At 34.4% G+C, this 22,297-nt stretch overlaps 1 protein-coding gene across 2 annotated transcripts in view; it reads right to left on the minus strand.

The window, feature by feature from the left end:
• The window catches only part of LOC116456674 (cadherin-10), a 166,308-nt gene that overhangs the window by 33,685 nt on the left and 110,326 nt on the right, over nucleotides 1–22,297 (minus strand). For both annotated transcript variants that reach the window (XM_032135439.2, XM_032135438.2), the window contains exons 3-5: nucleotides 18,766–19,060; nucleotides 17,090–17,209; nucleotides 16,502–16,669 (exon numbers count right to left, since the gene is read on the minus strand). In XM_032135439.2, coding sequence (XP_031991330.1) covers nucleotides 16,502–16,669; nucleotides 17,090–17,209; nucleotides 18,766–19,060 — 583 coding nt within the window. The remainder of the gene's footprint in view (nucleotides 1–16,501; nucleotides 16,670–17,089; nucleotides 17,210–18,765; nucleotides 19,061–22,297) is intronic.

Consider the following 22,297-nt stretch of genomic DNA (forward strand, 5'->3'; position numbering starts at 1 on the left):
GAATAACCTAGTAGAGAAAATAGTCAAGGATGTTGATAGAAGACAATTTACAGTGGAGGAAACATGAAAGATCAATAAACAGAGACAACTATCCTAAAATTAAACCAGGCAAATGCAAATTAAAGCCAAGATGTGATACCATTTTATACTTATGAAATTAATAAAAGTTAAGTCTGACAATCCCAAGTGTTAAAAGTATGTGGTAGAATAAAAACTATTATGTAGAACTGATGGATGTTATATTTGACACAATGACTTTGGGAAATGTACTTTCCTAGAGCTGCTGTAACAAAGTAACAAAAACTAGGTGGCCAATAACTATAGAAATATACTGTCTGACAGTTCTGGAGGATACAAGTCTGATAAGGACATACTCTTAGAGAATCTTCCCTTGCTGCTTCTGCTACTGGAGTTTGCTAGAAAGTCTTGGTGCCCCCCAGCTTGTAGCTGTATCACTACCATTGCATAGCCATCTCCTCCCTGTGTATTCACTTGGCCTCCCCTATTTCTGTATCTTAATTGCTCCTTTTCATAAATATACCATTCATATTGGATTAGGGCTTTAACTCTAATAACCTCATTTTAAACTATTTTCTCTATTTCCAAATAAGCTCAAATTCTGCAGTACTGGAGGTCAGTAATTTGACATATATGTAGACATAGGTCATACAGAATTATTGTTTGTAAAATGACAGAAAGGAAGTAAACCAAAGCGTCAAACAGCATGAGAATAGATGAATAAATCATTGTATAATCACACATCTCAACATAATACAAAAGCGAAAAATGTGAGCTACACTTATATGGAAAAATATGGGTGAATCTTGGGAACATACTATTGAGTGAAAAAAAGCAAGTTTCAGAAAATGATATATAGTGTGATACTATCTTTATAAACCTCAAACAAGAAGAGCTCAATCTATTTTTTAAGAATACGTACATTCTACTATGAATATATACACACAGTTATATATACATACACCTCCCCAACTCCGTCCCTTTCTGTATCTATCAGTCTCAATGATCAGATACTATCACATGGTAATTAACTCTGGGCTATCTAAAAGGAGAGGATGATATATGTACATGTAAAGTATTCTTAAAATCTTTGTAGTGTAATTTTTCAGGTGGCGCTACTTATAGTTTTTTGTATTTATTAAATACTACTAGAAAATTTAAAACAAACAAACACATATACAACACAAATAACTTTTTTGTTGTTTTTTTTGAGATGGCATCTCACTCTGTCACCCAGGCTGGAGTGCAGTGGAGCCATCTCAGCTTGCTGCAGCCACCACCTCCCGGGTTCAAGCGATTCTCCCATCTCAGTCTCCCAAATAGCTGGGATTACAGGCGTGTGCCACCACACTCGGCAATTTTTTTTTTTTGGTATTTTTAGTTGAAATGGGGTTTCATCATATTGGCTAGGCTCCAGACCTCAGGTGATCCACCAGATTCGGCCTCCCAAAGTGCAGGGATTACAGGCTTGAGCCACCATGCCCGGCCACAAATAATTTTCAAGTTGAGAATTTAAAGTGTGGGTAGCATTCCTGGCACTCAACAGAAGCAAATACAGCTCTGCTATTTAAGATTTAAACAGGAAAACAACAGAAAAGCAACAAAAACTCAAACATACAAAACACCCCCAAAACAAAACAACCTCTATCTGAATCCAATCAACAAAATGGCTAATGTTGGGGTCATCAGATGCAGAACAATCCAAATACAAACTCACGTTAAATATGTTTAAAGAAGTAAAAGTTGGCTGGGTGTGGTGGCTTATGCCTGTAATCCCAGCACTCTGGGAGGCTGAGGTGGGTGGATCACCTGAGGTCAGGAGTTCGAGACCAGCCTGACCAACATGGAGAAACCCTGTCTTTACTAAAAATGCAAAATTAGCCGGGCGTGGTGGTGCATGCCTGACTAACATGGATAAACCTCGTTACAAAATTAGCTGGGTATGGTAGCACATGCCTGTAATCCCAGCTACTCAGAAGGCTGAGGCAGGAGAAGAGAATCGCTTGAACCTGGGAGGCAGAGGTTGCAGTGAGCCAAGATAGTGCCCTTGCACTCCAGCCTGGGCAACAAGAGTGAAACTCTGTCTCAACAAAAAAAAAAAAAAAAGAAAAAATAATAAAAAAATTAAAAGTTGGCATAAAAACATGACTAGACTATAACTCTAAAAAATGACTCAGCATATTTGATATTAAACCAAACTATTAAACTAAACATAACTGTACATTAAAAACATAATCTTTGAAGTTAAGAAAATAATGGATGGGTTAAAAAGATTAACATCATCCAACAAGAAAATAAGTGAGCTGGAGGAAAAAAAGAACGAAGTAAATGTATTTAAAAACTACTAAGTAGGCCGTGCCAGGTGGCTCACGCCTGTAATCCCATCACTTTGGGAGGCTGAGGTGGGCGGATCACAACGTCAGGCGTTTGAGACCAGCCTGGCCAATATGGTGAAACCCCGTCTCTACTAAAAATACAAAAATTAGCAGAGCATGGTGGCAGGCGCCTGTAGTCCCAGCTACTCAGGAAGCTGAGACAGGAGAATCGCTTGAACCCAGGAGGCAGGGGCTGCAGTGAGCCGAGATTGTGCCACTGCAATCCATTGGGCGACAGAGTGAGACTGTCTCAAAAACAAACAAACAAAAAAACTAATATGTAATTGTGAGTGTTAAAAAAAAAGATTAAAATGTCAGTGACCATTCAACAGCAACTCCTGATCCCACAAATTATTGAACAATATTATCAAAATTTTATGGTAACATTATTTTGAACCTTGAATGCTCACTTTAGCCACCGTATTAATTAAGTGTAATAACTCAATGAGGATGGTTTTAGATTCAGCATAGTCCCTTTGGACCTTTTTAAGGAACCTAGTAAAGAATGCATTCTAGGAACATAAGGGACTAAATCAAGTTTTAGAAATGCATGAGATCCAGAAAGCTTGAATCCAAAGCAAGAAAGTAAAAAAATAAAATAATAAAAAAGTCTGGGATGACAGGTGTTCCTGACTATGAAGATTAGCCAGCCTGTGCCAGAACCAGAATACTGAGGGCTCTAAGACTGCATCTTCGGGTATGCCAAATTGAAGCAAATGCTATAGGGCTGCTCACTAACAAATTTTCAGCAGCTGCCCACACAACACATCAAAAACACAAGCCTGTAACATCTTGGAAAATATAACCTTGCTAAAGAAGATCTACAGTATTTATCAGTTGAAAATAATTACTTAGGAAATAAAATGCCTGCCTTTTTTCTCTTTGATCTTTGGGAGCAATGGTATGCTCCATTACAAATTTTAGCCCATGAGACCTAAATTTTACAGTTAACAGCATAGCATTTTTGAAAATTACACTAAAAAATCAGTTTGTGTCTTAAACAATAAAAAATTTTTGATACATTTAGTGCTGTAGTAAGAGTGCTCATGGGACAGAAAGCCAAAGAAGGAGGTTGACAATGGTGAATATTAAAACAAAATAAAGGCACACACAAAGGAAACCTTTCATAGCATGGCATTTAAATATGCAAAGATAACTAATACAGAAAACGGGGATGGGGGGCAGGAAGGGAGGGTGGGGAGTGAAATTATATTTGGGGAGAATAGAATGATGTGTAACTGATGTCCATTTTCATCAATCATAAAAGCAAGTCAATGAGTAATGTATAAAAATATCTCAACAAATAACAAGAAGATATTAATTAGAAAATTGTAGCTTAATCCTAGATGAACTAAAAAGAGTAATAAAGTTGTTATCTGTGAGAATTAGAGCTATAGATGAGAATGGAATAGATGCTTATTTTATATATGCATATATACACACATATAGGCATACATACATGCATTTAATACTCTAGTAAAAATTGTTTTTAAAAATTAAAAAAATTCCTAATGATAGAAGAAATAATCAGTTTATGATAAAAAATTGCCATATCAATGTTCTCTCCCGAAAGAGACAGAACAAAAGAAAAAAACATTCCTTTGTTCCATTAATTTTACTTTCACATGGAATTCATTGTGAATATTATCTCTGGAAATTTGTTCTCAAACATTTTATTTTTAGTTTGACTTCTTTGCGATTGTTTGATTTGTATTCTTAGGCACATGCTTGGAATCTGAAAATATATCTGCTTTAAACTTGCCATTATAGTTCTGGTCAAATATCCAAAATTATTTATTACTGTATTTTATTTTTCGATTGGTGCAGAGACAATATTTGTCACAAGGTGTATTTCATGTTTATGAGAGTTAGTATTTTTCATGTTAATTTTTACTACTTTCAAGACTTAAACGGGAAAGTGATCATGCTACACTGGTTCACATTAAAATGAATCTAAATTTTTTAAATTTTACTGATGATACAATATAACTATATTGATGATCTATCAGTTCTTTTCCACAGTAATTTGTCTGAAGAAATATAGATGGGTTGTGTGTGTGTGCATGAATGCACATATGTACATTAATTTTTTTCTAAAGCACACATGCACATAAACACATTTATTTTTCCCTAAAACAAAAATTGATTATATGGCAACATCAGTAATTAATTCATTCAACAAATTTATATTCAGTTCCCTACATACAGAAGTTAATCATGCTTTCTCTGGAATCATGTTTAGGCTCAGAAATCATTTTTAGGACAAGATTTATTGGATCTATTTCAAAATTGAAAAGTGAATTTCTATGTTTTAAATGTATGAAAGAGTGATTCATTCACACTTTCTTATTTATTTCTAAGATGAGTCTGTTGAATAGAAGTATCCTACTTTGTCAAGCAAACCGAAATTACTAATTGAGAACCAGCATGCCCTCCGTCCCAGGGTGTTTGCCATTTCAGGCAAGCAGTAGGCAGGGAACTAGAAAGCAGGCATAGATTGTTTATGCATACACTGATAAACGCAAATGAGTGCTTAAGTTTCATTTCTCCTTAAAGACACCTATTTGCATGCTCCTTATTTTTTATATACAGTGATGAAGCTTTAATTATGTGGTACGCTTTTCTATCAATTCTAATTTATAGTTGTTTTAAATTCATTTCCAGGTGTCAGATTGAATCATCTGCTCCCCTTTTAATGCTTAGGCAGATAAATATTTCTTCCTGGTGAGTACATTCCTAGTATGGTTACCCATTTAAGCACAAAGGCATGAATGTGAGAAGGAGAGAGGTAATTGCCATTTGTATATCACATAAATAAAGTCATATTGAGCAAGTAAAAATCTAGAAGGCAATATTGCAAAGAAAGCTTCCTAAGGACTGAGCAAAATGTGGGGCTACATAAATAAGTGCACTTTCATCCTGATACTGACAACCTCACACAACATCTGCACTGTCAGTTATTAATGATTTCTAACAATTTTGATGCATTTATGGTTTTTCACTATTTGAGGCTGATATTCCTGGTCACTTCTTCTACCAAAATCTGATCAATAGGACCTTTGCACTTAAATATTTAAAATACTGCCACTTTGTGTACAAGAGTTAAAAATAATTGACAGCTCAACGTGAGTAAGCGACTTTGGAGGAAAGATATAATAGGTGATTTAAGAGATGTGACATGGTGACTTCCTTAAGAACAACAAAATGATGCCAGAAATCAACTGGGAGGGCGACAAAGGCAAACTGCTTACCTCTAGGTTTTGAGTTTAGCGACAAACAGCTGCTGTTTCTTTTTGTTGATAAAAACCAATAAAGTTCAAAGAGATATAATGTGTCCTCATCCTTTATTCTCTACCCTCGTTGCTACTCACATTTACATTAAAATTCTACTTTTCCAGAGTTGAGATGAAAAAGGCATCATATATATGAATCAACAAAATAATTTAACTTTAGCTTAATTTTTTATTTGCTTTGTGTATAATCATATTGTAACATCTCTATGCTGCATGATAATCTCGAACAATACTTGCTTTAAGAAAAATGTCATAATTATGCACGTTTATAAACCATTCCATTGTATAACGCTTAAAAGATGTTTTTTAATGAGCTTAAGAGGAAGAAATTAAAAACAAGATAAAGCTCCTTGGAGGGAACTGCAGAGTAGTTAAGGAAATTATGCAATGCTAAATGGGCATTCAGGAGAAAGCAGAGGAGAGCTGAAAGTCACACCAGAGACTGAGAAACTACTGAGGCTTTCGAATTGAAGATTCTTAACAGAGGAAAGAGAGAAACCCAAATTCGTGAGCACTGGAGATACGATCATCAACTCAGCTTTGGGTATTTAAGTTAAATTAGAGCAAAACGAGATGCTATACCATGTCTTAGTTTCCTGTTCAAGCTACCAAAGAAAGTAACTTGACAAAGCTTTCAGTGACGCTGCCATGGATCCCCAGAGTCCTGGAAATCTGTTTTGCTACATTTCTCAAAAACTGTCTCCAAGTTAATTGGCATCAATAGATAACACACAATGGCAATGTGTATAAACAATAAAAGCATATAGGATTCGGGGAAGTTAAGACAAACTTTCAATTAATCACTCATAAATATATTGTCCTAGGTATTCTTTACAATGGATCTCACCTGAAATTGTCAGTGTACCAAAAACTCTGCAACAACAGCTTTAATTGTGTCTAAATAGGTTTGCATAACTGGTTTTACATCTATATTTCTGAATTTATACCTACTGAGGGATACCGTCCAAGTTGTCCTAGAGGATATCATGATACAGAAGGAGTGTGAATCCCATTATGTAAGATGCCAAGTAGTTCGGTCTAAGGCAACTTTCCACTGGACTAACTGGAATGTTCCAAAGTAGATTTTTGTATAATTTCCATATACATGATTTCTCTTAGAGAATTACACAGTTCATCACAGATGGAAAATGTGTATTTCCCTTGGTTCTGTCATGCTAAACATTTATCCTAGCTGATATTTTACATGTCTATTTTCACTAATATCTCGTTTGCACACATCAGATTGACATGCTGTATTTCACTAGCTACTAGATAGCACTGTCTTTCTGCAGGCATCTCAATTCAAAATGCTCAAGTCCAATTGAAATTCCTGTCCCTGTCTTCCAATAAACACTTCTGGTAGAAAGCTTGAAAGTATCTTTTCATTGATATTTTACCTTTTATCCCTCAAACCTTTTATCGACCTAGTTACTAAATTGTCTTGGCCGGGAGCGGTGGCTCATGCCTGTAATCCCAGCACTTTGGGAGGCCGAGGCGGGCGGATCACGAGGTCAGGAGATCGAGACCATCCTGGCTAACATGGTGAAACCCCGTCTCTACTAAAAATACAAAAAAATTAGCCGGGCGAGGTGGCAGGCGCATGTAGTCCCGGCTACGCAGGAGGCAGAGGAAGGAGAATGGCATGAACCCCGGAGGGCAGAGCCTGCAGTGAGCGTAGATCACGCCACTGCACTCTAGCCTGGGTGACAGCGAGACTCCATCTCAAAAAAAAAAAAAAAAAAATTTGTCTTAAATATATCTCAAATTCCTCTTCTCTTCAGCATTAGTTCAGACTGCATCAACTCTTGCTGTTCCTATCCAGCAATGTGCTTCATTGCTATCAAAATAACTGGTCAAAACAAAGAACTGTGGCTGACGCTGTCCGAAAAAAGATCTCTTAAATAATATATGCAGCATTTTATCTTTTTATTCAACCCTTTCATGACGCTAACAATGTCTTATCTCATAATCTCACCTCTCACAATCCCTGATTTAAACCAAATTACACACATTTCACTGAAGTCTGTTTTTATTCATTTTATCCCCTCTAACAACAATAACCACCAAAAATGTTCCTTCCCTCATTGCCGCTTATTTTTCTGCCTGGAAAATTCTTATTCATTTTAGAAGTAGTTTTAAATAATGTTCTTTTTCATGATTCCCTTATGTCTAAAATATTTAATTATTTAGACAATTATGGCACTAATCTTATTGCATTACTCTCCAGTTATATGTGTGTACATGTTTATGTTTTGTGTATATATGTATAAATATAAGTATATATAATCATATATATTTTTGTGTATATATGGATAAATATAAGTATATACAGTCTTTTTTTTTTTGAGACAGAGTCTCGCTCTGTTGCCCAGGCTGGAGTGCAGTGGCGCGATCTTGGCTCACTGCAAGCTCCGCCTCCCGGGTTCATGCCATTCTCCTGCCTCAGCCTCCAGAGTAGCTGGGACTACAGGCACCCGCCACCACGCCCAGCTAATTTTTTGTATTTTTAGTAGAGACGGGGTTTCACCGTGGTCTCGATTTCCTGACCTCGTGATCTGCCCTCCTCGGCCTCCCAAAGTGCTGGGATTACAAGCGTGAGCCACCGCGCCCGGCCAATAGTCTTCTATATACTTAAATAATTAAATATATAGTCTTCTATATACTTATATAATTAAATATATAGTCTTCTATATACTTATATAATTAAATATATAGTCTTCTATATATTTATATAATTAAATATATAGTCTTCTATATATTTATATAATTAAATATATAGTCTTCTATATATTTATATAATTAAATATACTCATATTTATATATACATACACAAAACATAAACATGTACACACATTATATATATTTATATTTATACATATATACACAAAACAAAATATGTAGAGTCATGTTTCACTTAACAGGGATACGTTCTGAGAAATGCATTGTTAGGTAATTTTGTTGTACAAACATCACAGAGTGTACTTACACAAACCTAGATGGTATGGCCTTCTACACAGCTAGGCTATATGGTAGAGCCTACTGCTCCTAGGCTACAAACCCGTACAGCATGTTACTGTATTGATTACTGCAGGCAACTGTAACACAATAGTATTTGTGTGTCTAAACATAGCTAAACACAGTAAAAAATAAGTATTGGTATTCTAATCTTATGAGACCACCATCACAATAGGTGGTCCGTCATTGACTGAAATGTCATTATGGAGTGCATGACTGTATAGTTACAGAAGCAAGCCAGAAAAAGTGAGAGAGACAATGAGTAAAAGAGAAACTGAAATGAAAAAAAGTAAGTGTGTGTGTGTATGTGTGTCTGTGTGTATGAGAGACAGAGAGAGAGTTTGTGTCTGTTTATCCTACCAAAATGCAAATTAGTTGTGAATGTATCCTGTAGGTAATTTCTTACTTTAAGACAATTACAGTTCATTTTTATTTCTTAGCACAGTTCTTGGCACATAGTAGGGCTTCAGTCAATGTTTAATAAATCAATGAATGCTTTAATAACATAATTTCTTTGTAACTCCTTCAAACTATAGGCATTGGGAACATGAGGGAAAATCTGACAGAAGTTGAGGATATTTTGGTGGTCACATTAAAAAATCACACTGTATTCTAATGAACATAAATTGTAGAACAGTGCTTTTGCATGTAAGTAGGTTCATTTTTTTTCTAGATAATAAAACAGGGAAAAAGAGACATTTTTAATTTTATTCCCTTCTTTCTCATGCTGAAGCATCTTCCTTGGGGCATACCTGACAGTTGCTCTACTTGAAAAGTGCTTGATAATTTTAAAATATGCAAATCAGCCTGGGGCCTACATTACCTTGGGATCCCCAGTAGAGGAGAGGTTGACTCTATTTACAAAGTGAAAATCAGCACTTATTAAATCAAATCTCTCTTGTACCAGGCAGGGATTATGATAGTCTCACAGCTCACTGAACGTACGTGTCTTAAATCCCTATGTATATCATATAGACAGTTCCTTGAAAGACTTTGTCTCATGCAAACTTGTTTATCTGCCCAGGCAGTATAAGGATCCCAGAAAAGAGGTCAGTCATGTTTGGTCCTTGTATATTGCAAAAGCCACCAAGCAATAAAAGTATGATTTACCTGTCTCTGTATCAACATGCATACACATTTTAAGAATTCAGTGTGTCCTGCCTGAATTTTGCCCTATAACCTATATAAAAGTAGTGAACCACAGAATTAACTAAAGTGGGATGCACCAAGGAAGATTAAATTTTTGATGTGCCAGTATCTTTCTAGGTGTAGTGCTTTGAAGCACAGGCTTAAAAGCTGAATAACCTGGATCCTCAACCTCCTTCTTATTTATTTCATGAACAAGTGACTACATTTACATGATTCTGTTTTTTTAAATAATGAAAAGGGGTAGATTTATGTTGGTGCAAAAGTAATCGCAGTTTTTGCTATTAATGGCAAAATTGCTTTTGCACCAACCTAATACATTGTCTATCTCATACGGATGATATAAAGATTAAGTGAGTTTATATTTGCACTATATTTTACAGTAGTATTTAGTACATGCTATATCAATGCCTAATACTATTATTTTTACACTGTTGCTGTTGTATTTAATTGGGCAAACCAGATAATCCTTTTTTAAGTAATTTAATGAGATAAAGTCAGTAGCCCATCAATGGCATTCAGATAAAACAAACGAGCATGCATAGATATGACATCTCTTTCAGGTTCTGCATAATTCTGGAATTGTTTACAGTTGCTTCTGAATTGGTTGTAGTTGTGTATAATCTTAAGTGTTAATTTGATGGGAAATACAATGAATTGATGTCGAAATTCTCAGGAGGTAAGATCTTCCTTCAGTTTATTTGTACACTCAAAGTTTTCCATCACCTATAATTTATCATAATAAAAACTATCCTTTAAATGGGGAAATTTTTTATTAATTTTCACAACTAACATTAACCAAATGATGAAAAACTACTTATATCTGTCACTATTCTCAATAATCTGTGGGAAATATATAGCAGACAACAATAAATTCACTCTTTTGAGTGCATTTAGGATTGATCTGGATGCTTACATAATAAATATCATATCAAATTCTCACTTAAGTTGACATTGATTATCTATATACATAATACCCTGCGTACATATGAGAGAGTCACTCAGTCATACAGTGACCTTTTGCTTGGAGTTTGTAAGGATTTTTTCTTCCTCATAAAGGCTCAGCAAAGCTGACACTACATAAATGTACATGTCATTGGTCCGTGACTTCTATTTGTCAACCTAAATTGTGTACAATAATGTCTGTGAGTCAGTGAGTGTACAGAGCATGATTCTATGAAAGCCAGGTTTCCTTAGGAGCTCATACCCGTTGTTAAGTGGAATTTGAAAACAATCTGCTTTCCTTAACTTTTGTGCCTGTGATGGGATGTATGGAAAAGCACCTACCTGCGAATAAAAGGCTTAATTTTTACTTTTTTTTTTTTTTAACTAGTGTCTAGTCCTAGGCACCAACTAGTTGGCTGGGACCCTGACCACCTGCTTAATTGCTTTTGAAAACTCTTTCTCTCTAGGCCTTGACCTTCTTCTCTGGTACCTATTTTTTTTTTTTCCTTGAATAGATTTCAGAGTCTTTTCAAATAGACATTCTCTGGAGTGTTAAGGCAAAGATGGAATTAGCCAGGCCTCAGTACATTGGATGTCCCTTAATCACTAACTATGGACAGATGAAAATCAATATTGTAACATTTTCTCAGGGAAACTTTTTGTAAAACCTTTTGGAAACAAATACTGTTGTCCCAGTTGGTTTTGTCAAGCCCTACAATGATCAGGTTTCAGTAATGTAATCTTTTCATAGACCTTTCCAATGATCAGTTTTCACAATTTTACATAATTTTATGATTTTCTATTTTTTATGATTTTAGAGAAAGAAGGAAGGAAAAGGGTTAAGCAGGACTAAAAATATTCAAGTGAAAATACCAGACAGATAGATTTAAAGTATGGAAGTATAATATTTTTCTAACATTAGCAAAATAAAACAGAAAAAAATAAGGATTATTGACTGGTTGGTTAGAGAGCAGGAAAATTTGCTGTGGAATACTCCTTAATGGAACTGTTATTGGTTCATATGCAGAAAGTGCATTTATTTTGTATACATTTTAATATTTAGAGCAAAAGAGTAGAAAATACTTTTAGATATCAGTTTTAAGGTGCATCCCTACCTTCCAATCCATGGACTCCTTTTTAGAATTATACTAATGTGCATATGTTAATGTTCACATATTTATATACTTTAAAAACCATGAGACTATAAAGATAACTTAGATCAGGCACACAGTTATGATTTTGCTAATGCCAATGATAATTTATAATTATCAATGTTCCTCTGAGCGTAAAGCCCTCTAAACTCATCTCCCATCAACCTCCTCATTCTTTGGAATGTTCCAGCCACAGGAGGTTTCAGTTGTGGATAGACTCCCTTCAATTTCCAACCTCAGGATTTCCCACATGCTGATCTTTTTGCTTAGTGGATTTCTCCCTCTATTGGTGGCTAGATCGACTCTATATTGCAGTGTTCAGGTGAAATATCACCTTTTGAATGGCAGGTTCTATTAGCCTTCCCCCTTCCCCAGTTGCCAAATCCTGCTTACACTGGAATTGTCTCACATGTTATTCTTTTTATACAGGCCTGAACCAATCCCTTGCCAGTGATGCTTTTACTTATGTATGATTTGTCTCCCCTGCTTTAATGAAAGGCAATAGGGACACAAACCAGGGCTTTTTGTTGCTATTTTGACAAACACCATATACTTGTACTTAGTTTCTAAAATGGCTGTATTCTATTCTCACGCTGCTAATAAAGACATACCCAAGACTGAGTAATTTATAAAGAAAAGACGTTTAATTGACTCACAGTTCCACATGGCTGGGGAGGCCTCGCAAACGTGGTGGAAGGTGAATGAGGAGCAAAGTCATGTCTTACATGGCAGCAGGAAAGATAGCTTGTGTAGAGGAACTCCCAATTATAACACCATCAGATCTCATGAGACTTATTCACTGTCACAAGAACAGCACAGGAAAGACCACTCCTGTGATTCAATTACCTCCCACCGGTCCCTCCCATGACACGTGGGAATTACAGGAGCTACAATTCAAGATGAGATTGGGGTGGGAACACAGCCAAACCATATCAATGGCATTTGGTGCAAAGGTGATCTCAATAAATATTTTTATATCAATGAATTTGTGATGTACTTGAATTGCACCTCATATGACATGAAAATTTCTCACTTAGATGCCACTGGAATATTGAGCCAGATAACTCTTTGTCATTAAAATTGTAAGGATGCTTAGAAGCAGCCCTAGCTTCTACCCATTAGATTCCAGTAGTACTTGGCAGTTGACATAATCAAAAACGTCTCAGGACATTGCCAAATGTCCAGGGCCATGGCTAGGGAGGGCAAAATTATCTCTGAATGAGAAACATTGTTATAAATCCACACAATAAAATAGATGAAAAAATAAAGCAAGATATCTGAATTTTCATTTGTCTCTGTCCCCTCCAAATGGCTGAGATTGTTGATACAGCATACAGGGAAATAATGAATTTAGATCAGCCAACCTAAAGGAAAGTTTGAGTTGTGACTTAACTTTTATAATACTGAATAATAATAATAATAATAGTGGTAATAGAGCACTAACATTAATCAACATTATTGGATGCATAAATACACTAAATGCCAGCCACTGAGTCCATGCTTCTTAGATATTAAATTATTTAGTCTTACATTACTCCGCAAAGAAGATAACTGCTATCCAGTGTTACTGATGACAATGAAAAATAGATGGTCAGTTTAACTGACCCAAGTGAAAAACCTATTAAGTGAAAATTATTGGGACTCACGCAGGATGACTGCAGGGTCTGCTGCTGAGCTATCCAATATGGCAGCCACCAGCCAAGCCACTAACCATCATATAGCTATGACTACAAATGTAGTTTTTGAAATGAGATTTGATGTAAGTTGAAAATACTTGATAACTTGATATAAGCTTAAGAATTAGAGAAAAAAAGAATGTAAAATATTTGAGTAAGTTTTATATTGATAACATATTTAAAGGGTAATGTTGGGTTAAAGAAAAACATATAATTCAAATAAATGTCTCTTGCTTTTTGAAAACTTTTCCTACAAGGCTATATCATTTCTATCCTAAGCCTCCTTTTCTTCTATACATTGGGTATAATAATAGCAATGGTGTCTATAGATTAGTTGTGAGGTTTCAATGATATGCTACAAATGAAAGCCTTCATGAACTGTAGAACTCCCTCCAAAGACTGTCTATTTACTTAAATAATATTCAATATGAAATACAATTTTCCAGATGTTACACGATTTAGACAATCACATAACATTCTAATTCTCATGAATGTGTGTTCCCAAAGGTCAGATAAGGTTGTAAACATTCATAACAAAAAAGGTAACTTAGAAAATAAAAATCCATAAATTATGTTTCCATCTATAAGTTAAAAATAATGGGACAGTTCCAGATCAGCCTGGGCAACATGGCAAAACTTGTCTCTACTAAAATTACAAAAATTAGCTGGGCCTGGTGGCATGAACCTGTAATCCTAGCTACTCAGGAGGCTGAGGCAGGAGAATCACTTGTACCCGGGAGGTGGAGGCTGCAGTGAGCTGAGACTGCACCACCGCACTCCAGCCTGCACCACAGAGTGAGACTCACTCTCAAAAATAATAATAATAGTAGTCATAATAATAATGAGACAAGATATGGGATGATCTAAAATCCTCTAAATGTATTGTACTATACATTTGGAGTTGGAGGTAGATTTAATTTACTTATTGAATGTGTCATTTATAAATGGACTGTATTTTAGACACATGTGTATATATGTTCCTGAAAATGTAAAATATAATACTACTCCCAAAGGAAATTAATTACTGGTAAAATGCTTTTTTTAATCCAGTAATAGTTTTGCTCATTGTGGATTATGCAATTAATTAGTTATGGTTTATTGTGCTGAATTTGCATGTTCATTCTCCTGGTAAAAGGCTCGAGCTAAGAGATGGTCAAAAATACATGCAAAATGTGAAATTTAAATTTTAAACAGCACACATCTTTAAACTTGTTCTAAGAAATATGCAGGATTATTATTGGTTTTATTTTTCTTACAAATATTAAAGGTAACCTGGGGCTGAAACCTAATTATTTGAAAAAAGCGTAAGCACATGCCTTGCCCTATGAGTTCTGGAGCCCAGCACCACACCAGCAGACCTGATGGGCATACCTTAAATATCTAATCGAACAACTGTCACAAATATATAGGTATGTGATTAGTCTGCTTAAGAAAATTCCATATGAATTTTGAAATCTTTCCAAATACATGCTTTTAAACAATTTAATTTGAATCATGTACTATTAATAAAGTTAGGTAAAAATAGTACAGAAAAGAGAAAAAATACTTTTATTTACTTTTATTTATTTATTTTTTTTGAGACGGAGTCTCACTCAGTCGCCCAGGCTGGAGTGCAGTGGCGCAATCTCGGCTCACTGCAAGCTCCGCCTCCCGGGTTCACGCCATTCTCCTGCCTCAGCCTCTCCGAGTAGCTGGGACTACAGGCGCCCGCCACCACGCCCAGCTAATTTTTTGTATTTTTTAGTAGAGACGGGGTTTCACCGTGGTCTCGATCTCCTGACCTCGTGATCCGCCCTCCTCGGCCTCCCAAAGTGCTGGGATTACAAGCGTGAGCCACCGCGCCCGGCCGAAAAAATACTTTTAAAGAGTCAAAACAATGCTGTTAATTCTTAGACAGTAATTCCTCTGAGCAACGGTCTTTAACATAAAGATATAAATATTACAAAAAAAGCTACTGCGTTTAAATTTAAATACTTTATCACAAGGTATTTAAATTACAAACTAAAATGGAGGGGGACCAATTCAGAGGTTAATATTCAGCATATACTGAAAATTCAGGACATAGATGGTAGTCGAATATGTTTTTTTGTGTCACATTTCTAATGACCCTAATTTCTATCTTTAAGTACAGGATCCTTTAGCAAAGCAGAAAATTGGGAGTGTCCATTGAGACTTGATACCATACTCTCTAGTATGCGAGCAGACATGTAATCTACCAAATTTGTACAAGAAAGAAGAATAAATGCATGTGTTTTTATGGTCAGGAGCTAAAGGTTCTTAACCTATTCCTAATCTATTTTAAGAATTTGAGAGGTCAGTTTAAATAGATCTATGCATAGATCAGGAATACAAAATGTTGTACTAAGGTTGTCACTCCACACATAATAACATTAAATGCAAGTCAGATAGTTTTCTGAGGTTCTCCATCTACAGTGCCTTCTGGCTTAGTTCTTATAATTTGTCAAATTAGATTTTTTGTTGAAAAACTGTGTCCTTAATTTAGGATCCTCTTTATTTAATTTGAAACAGAAACAAACACATTTACTGTAAAATTATGACTTACTTTGTTTTCTAATAAACATTGTTTCCTTTTGTTAGCTGAAAGAAACAGTTCTTAAACTACAATTATAGATGCCAAGCTCACATATGAAGAGGTTTGGGATCACAGGTCTTCCTGTCTCTGAGTCAAACATGCTTGAAATATTCAATTTTATCTTTTGATAACACTGAATTCATCAGCATGTACACCTTTTGTTTATTTTGTAGCACATTTTCAATATGTCTTAAACGAATGACAATTGCTTTTTCTTTTTCTTTCTTTGTCTATCTTTTTTTTACTCTAAATCTTTTGTCCTACAAAATGACCCTTAAAAGGTGCTTACTCTGGGGGAAACGTGGCGGGTTGTCATTGACATCTGTCAGCGTGATGTTCACGGTGGTTGTCCCTGATAAGCCTCCCATCTGGCCGCCCATGTCTTTGGCCTGGATGACCACTTGGTATTGCTCTCTGTTTTCTCTGTTCATGTTCGGTAAAGCAGTCCTGATGATACCTTGAGAAAATACAAAAACTTCCATTATCTTCACTGAAATCTCCATTATTATTTTATTAAGTCCACAGAAAGTATTTTTAAGCTAGTGATTTTTTGAAAGACACATTTTTATACTCATTTTTATTGTCTAGAAATTATAAAAGTGATTCTGTGGAAATATCATTTGTATTGTGTTGCCATTTCCTAGCAATACCACATGTGCCTAGAGTGGCCTAAGCCTGTATGTTAAAATATCTAAACAGAGGTTTCCATTAGTTCACTCTATCATTTAACTTTGAGTTCTTATATCTTTAAGTGTTGCATCATCACTCTTCTGTGAGTATTAATGTTAAGGTTTTGTTCTTATTCTCCCATGGTCTTTCTACTGATAAAGGTCATAAAGATGATCAAATGAACAAACAGCAATTCATGATTCCTGACCTGTTTCAGGCTCCACAGAGAAATAGGGCTGCCCTTGAAGTATGCTGTAAATGACTCTGGCGCTGTTCCCATATGAAGGGTCATCGGCATCTGTAGCTGTGACTTGCACCACAGAAGTACCTGAAGTATCCAAATTCAGCTTAGTTCTGCACAGTACCAGAAGGAGGAGCAAAAGCACTGGTTTTCATTGAAGACTTGAATGATTTCTGGCTTTAATAATGACCTCTTAAAGAAACTTTCATATATAATTTGGATGAATATGTAGATATATAGTGTTATTACAGGTAAACTCTGAGTTCAAATACATAATATTTATTTAGTCAACATGTCTATTTTTATGCATGCAATAAATAATTCTAGTATATAGAATATAATAAATATAGTCACTTTACAAATGCTCAAGTTGGATATTGAAATTCATTTTCACATAATAGATTTGTTTTGTGTAAAGGGCATATCTAATCACACAGGAGTAAGTGTGTTCTTCTTCCCCCTCTCCACTAATTAACTCTAAAAATAATTAACATCTGCTCTAGAATATAATTTTATGAATAGATTAAATTCTAAATTTAGAAACAATTCAACATGATCCCAAGTTCCATGAACTACTAAAATCTATTTAATAAAGTTCAAGATATTTAAAAGGACTTTATAGTGAGATGAATGCCAAAAGTTCTTGGGATTTAATGAAGTAAATATTAAATAACAATCCCAGAACAATGCTTTTGAGAAATGCAGAGTCTGAAAATGTGCAATTATAACTGTTACAAGTAAAGAAAAGCTTCATATTTGTTTAATCAGTTTAAACAACTTCACACATATTTGAGAAGTGTCTATTCTCCTACCGAATACAAAAATATGTCTCTGAAAATGTTATCACTGTTCTCTGATGCTTTTCATTGCCTGTCATTCTATAAATCTAATTTAAAAAATTAATGCAGTTTTAGTTTTCTTGGTCTACAGATACATCTCCCATTTATTTACATTGAAAAGAGAAATTCTATTTTCTTGAATGTTATATTTCTACTTTTTTCATGCTTTATTTTTTACAGGTTCCACAATCTAACTTGGTAATTCTGTATCTGTATGTATTTAACCATAGGTTTTCAACTGGTTTTTTTGAATATAAGATTTCAAAGAATTTTAAAGATACCAGCAGAGTTTTATATATAATAATTATAATGATAGGATATTTTAAGATATTTAATAAAAAAGAAATAATCTAATCAATTTCCTCAGTTGAAATATGTAGATAGTAGATATTCCAGACGAAATCTTTTGGTAAATTATGACTAGAGTATGTGTGAAGATTATATAACCTCTATGGTATTCTAAATGTATTTATATTTGGGATCAGAAATCTATACAACTTTTATCTGAATCCAAGGGACAAAAAAAATTTATTTTCACAATTTTCTACTGAATTTCAATGATATTTTCTTTATTTTTGAGGAGAGTGTCTACCTATATGTATTATAAAGATTCACAAATCCGTAGGAAGTATAAATTGCATTGATCATTTTTTTCTGATTGTCTCCTAAAGAAAAAATAAATAAATATGTACTCATGTTAGCAAATCAAAGAGGATTTCAATTAATTGATTATACTATTATAAGAATTTCTTGATATTTAAAACACTTTTTGAATACCATCATAAACATTGTAAATGAACTTACCTACAACAGACATTTCGGGAACACTAGCTGTATAGATTTCTTCTGGGAACGTTGGCTCATTGTCATTGATATCATGAATTTTGATCACAAACTCTGACTCTGGCTCTACTGGCCTCAGAGTTCTTCTGTTAATAGCTTGTGCACGTAGAGTATAAAAGGCCTTTTCCTCCCTATCAATTCGTCTTGTGGCATGAATATCACCTGTTTTTTCATCAATAATAAAAAGAGTACCAGCTCCATCTCCGGATAAGATATATTTGAGTGATCCATCTCCTTTATCTTGGTCTGAATGTAGCTAGGGGAAATAAAAAAGAGTATATCCATGATAATATATAAAGGTACATGATGCTGAAAGAATTCACAGAAGGTCTTTCAAGTCTCATCACTGAGCAATGGGGTCAGCTATCCTAGTTCTTGAAATGAGAGTTGAATAAGTTTGATCACACTCATTTATACACTTTAAATAACATGAATAGCCTTTTATATATCAGGATAATTTTTATTCTAAATGAAAAAAATGTAATAAAATTAAACCAAGCTCCTCTCTTTGCTTGGTAAATATTCATTTTCATGGGCAAATAAATTCTGTCCCAGATATATCAATCTTGATAGGTGGGTGTAAACACTGCTCTTTCATCTCTTTCTGTGAATGAAAGATTATTTTATTCTTAAATTGTGCAAAAAAACACATCTGCTATAAACTTGTTATTAGTTATATTTTTGTTGATGAATTAGTAATGTCTTAAGAACTGTAAGACAAGCAAAGCTGTAGGAGACAAAGCTCTTACTTTAAAAACAACATACATTATTTTTTGGTTTATACAATAGACAGTGATTACCCCACAAATATTTGTAGTACTCAGAGCAGATAGATATCTACATAACACATGTCTATATATTTTAAAGTTATAAATAAAATTAATGAAATATAAAATAAAATATGTTCTAGCCTCCTACCTTGTCAAATCTACCTTTTTAAAAACCTACAAGGAGAAATTCTGTGCAGGAACAAGGCAATACAAGGCCTGTGTCTTGCTCCTTTTCCTGAGCCTGTAACATAACCACACTAAAGCTTTGAGAATCACTTCATCACATCAAAGAGCTTTGCATGCCTTCATGTGGACATCTCAGCCCAATGTACACACGATCCTAGTGCAAATGCCAGTCGAGGAGTTCATGTGTCATGAACAAATTCCATCTAGGTTATTTTTCAACAGATGCCCTTAAGGCTAGCCAACAGGCTTAGGAGTACATGTACTACTGTACTAGTGACTGAGTCTAACCTTTGGGCAATTAACTTAAAGAAGAGCCTCTTCTAAGACCTAGAAGCAAGCTCTGGAATGTTTGGGCAGGAAATAATGGGCCCCAATGATCTTGAGAATTCTGGAAATGGACAGGCAGTTGCCAGATGGTTATACCTCCTGCCCCATATAGAATTCTTACTCTGAAAAGTAAAGCGTGGCCACGGGAAGAACAGATGTTGGCTTTGAAAAACATAAGAAGTGTAAGGTTTTTTTTTAGTGTTACCACCCTACCAATAAACATTTTTACATGCTAGAATCACAGTTTTATTATGTGCAATGAGATTATGCTTCAACAAATTTTTATGTTGTTACATGTTTGATAAGAAATATTTTTAAAACTGTAGATCTTAATTTCTACAAAACATTTATTATAACAGACATCATTATAGACATGTTTTATGTTTTAATATTTACATAAAATCTAGACATAAATCAGAATAGGCACACTGATCTACAGCCTACAGAATTAAGAATTCGAGACAATAATCTTCAATTATATGAAAAAATACATAGAGTTACATATTTATCTAAATAAGTTTCGTTTTTGCTCTTTAGACTACTTACACCAACACTCATTTTCATCTAATTAAGTGTAGAATTTTAAACTAATTACGTCCTATTTAAGAAGACTTTTGTTTATTTAATTGAAAGGTTCTTTTTTACTTATGAGAACTTATTTCAATAAACTTGCCCCTGAAAACATTTTTATGTAGACACCAAAAATATTTAAAATAAATAAAATTTTATCTGTATTTATCTTTAATGTATGCTATTACTTGTTATCACTGGGTCTATAAAAGCAGTCTACTTTTTGGTTAATGGAAGTAGTAATTAGCACCTAGCCATCAACTCTGGATAAAACTACATTTCTGGATAAACTACTTATTAATACAGACATAATAGATTAAGAAAACCCCAAATGGACATATACTTTGGTGAAAAAGATAAAGAAGTCAGGTAACAAATAGTTTCTTACTACATTTTTAGCTATTCATAAACAATAAAGTAAGGTTGAGAAACTCAGGAAATAACTCCTTTTAACTAAAAAGCTTTCCGAAGTAACATGTGACTTTTATCCAGGAAACCACTCTTAAAAAAAGTCAGAAGACTGATGCTTTACAGGAACTGAAAATGTACATAGTTGCTGGGAAACTTTCCAATTATATGCATGTGCAACACAGTGGCAATTTTCCAAGTTACAGATTTAAGCACTGCATATCTCTTGTTCTATCTGAGAATCAAAATAATTCAAGAAAAATTACTGATATTATCAATAATTTGATGAGATAATGTTATGGTTCATAGTAGACAGTTATATTTATTCTCTATGCATTCAATAATTTTAATTGAGAAATATTTGCTTATTCTCATAAGAATCGTGTACTTCTTAATCCAAATCAACAATTCCAGTCAGTTTCTGTGGAAGATTCAAACATTTTGTGAAATGGAAATTCACAAGACAGCCCCTATAAAAGCCCTCAGGAATGAATGAGGATCTCTTAAGCTTACAATACCCAAATTATCAAAGAATGAGTAGAGGTTTGAACCTGGGAAATTTTTATATGTTATTAATTTTGCATTTTAGAAAGAACACTGCATAAATATAGAATATAGATTTGGAATGAAGAAGGATCTAAGGCAGGATAGGTGTCATTAAAACCCTTTCTCCTATTCTAATCAGTTAGACATGCAAAAAAGCTGCTAAGATGGTGAGATTTTAATTTTTAGAAAGCTCAGTTTTGGAATATAAATCACAGCAGGATTTATTATCTTCACTTATCCTACAGAGAGTGAAAATTAAATCTTATAATTGGACCACATACTGTGGGAGTTTCTGTGGGATTAGAAAATTGAACATGGTAGTAGGGAACCAAAGAGATGGAGTTTGCAAGTAGACTGTGGTTTTGAGAATCAGAAAATGAAAGGATTTCTACCTTCACCAACGGGAATATAATTAAGAGAAGCAAATTACAACTAAGAATTTATACAGCTTGATCCTAAGACGACAGAATTACTATACGATTTACTTGAACCACTAGAGCTTGTACTAATGATAATGTGCATTTAAAAAGTCACAGAGGGAAACAAATGATCACTAGCCCTAGAATAAAGGGCAAAAAGGACAGTATTTGAGGGCATGACATTAGCCTATGTTTAATGAAAGATGGTCTTTGAAAACATACTAGATACATGGACAAGTAAAGAAACTATAAGAGATATTCACTGTA

The sequence above is a fragment of the Hylobates moloch genome, unplaced genomic scaffold (assembly GCF_009828535.3).
Source record: "Hylobates moloch isolate HMO894 unplaced genomic scaffold, HMol_V3 SCAFFOLD_17, whole genome shotgun sequence".
Classification (NCBI taxonomy): domain Eukaryota; kingdom Metazoa; phylum Chordata; class Mammalia; order Primates; family Hylobatidae; genus Hylobates; species Hylobates moloch.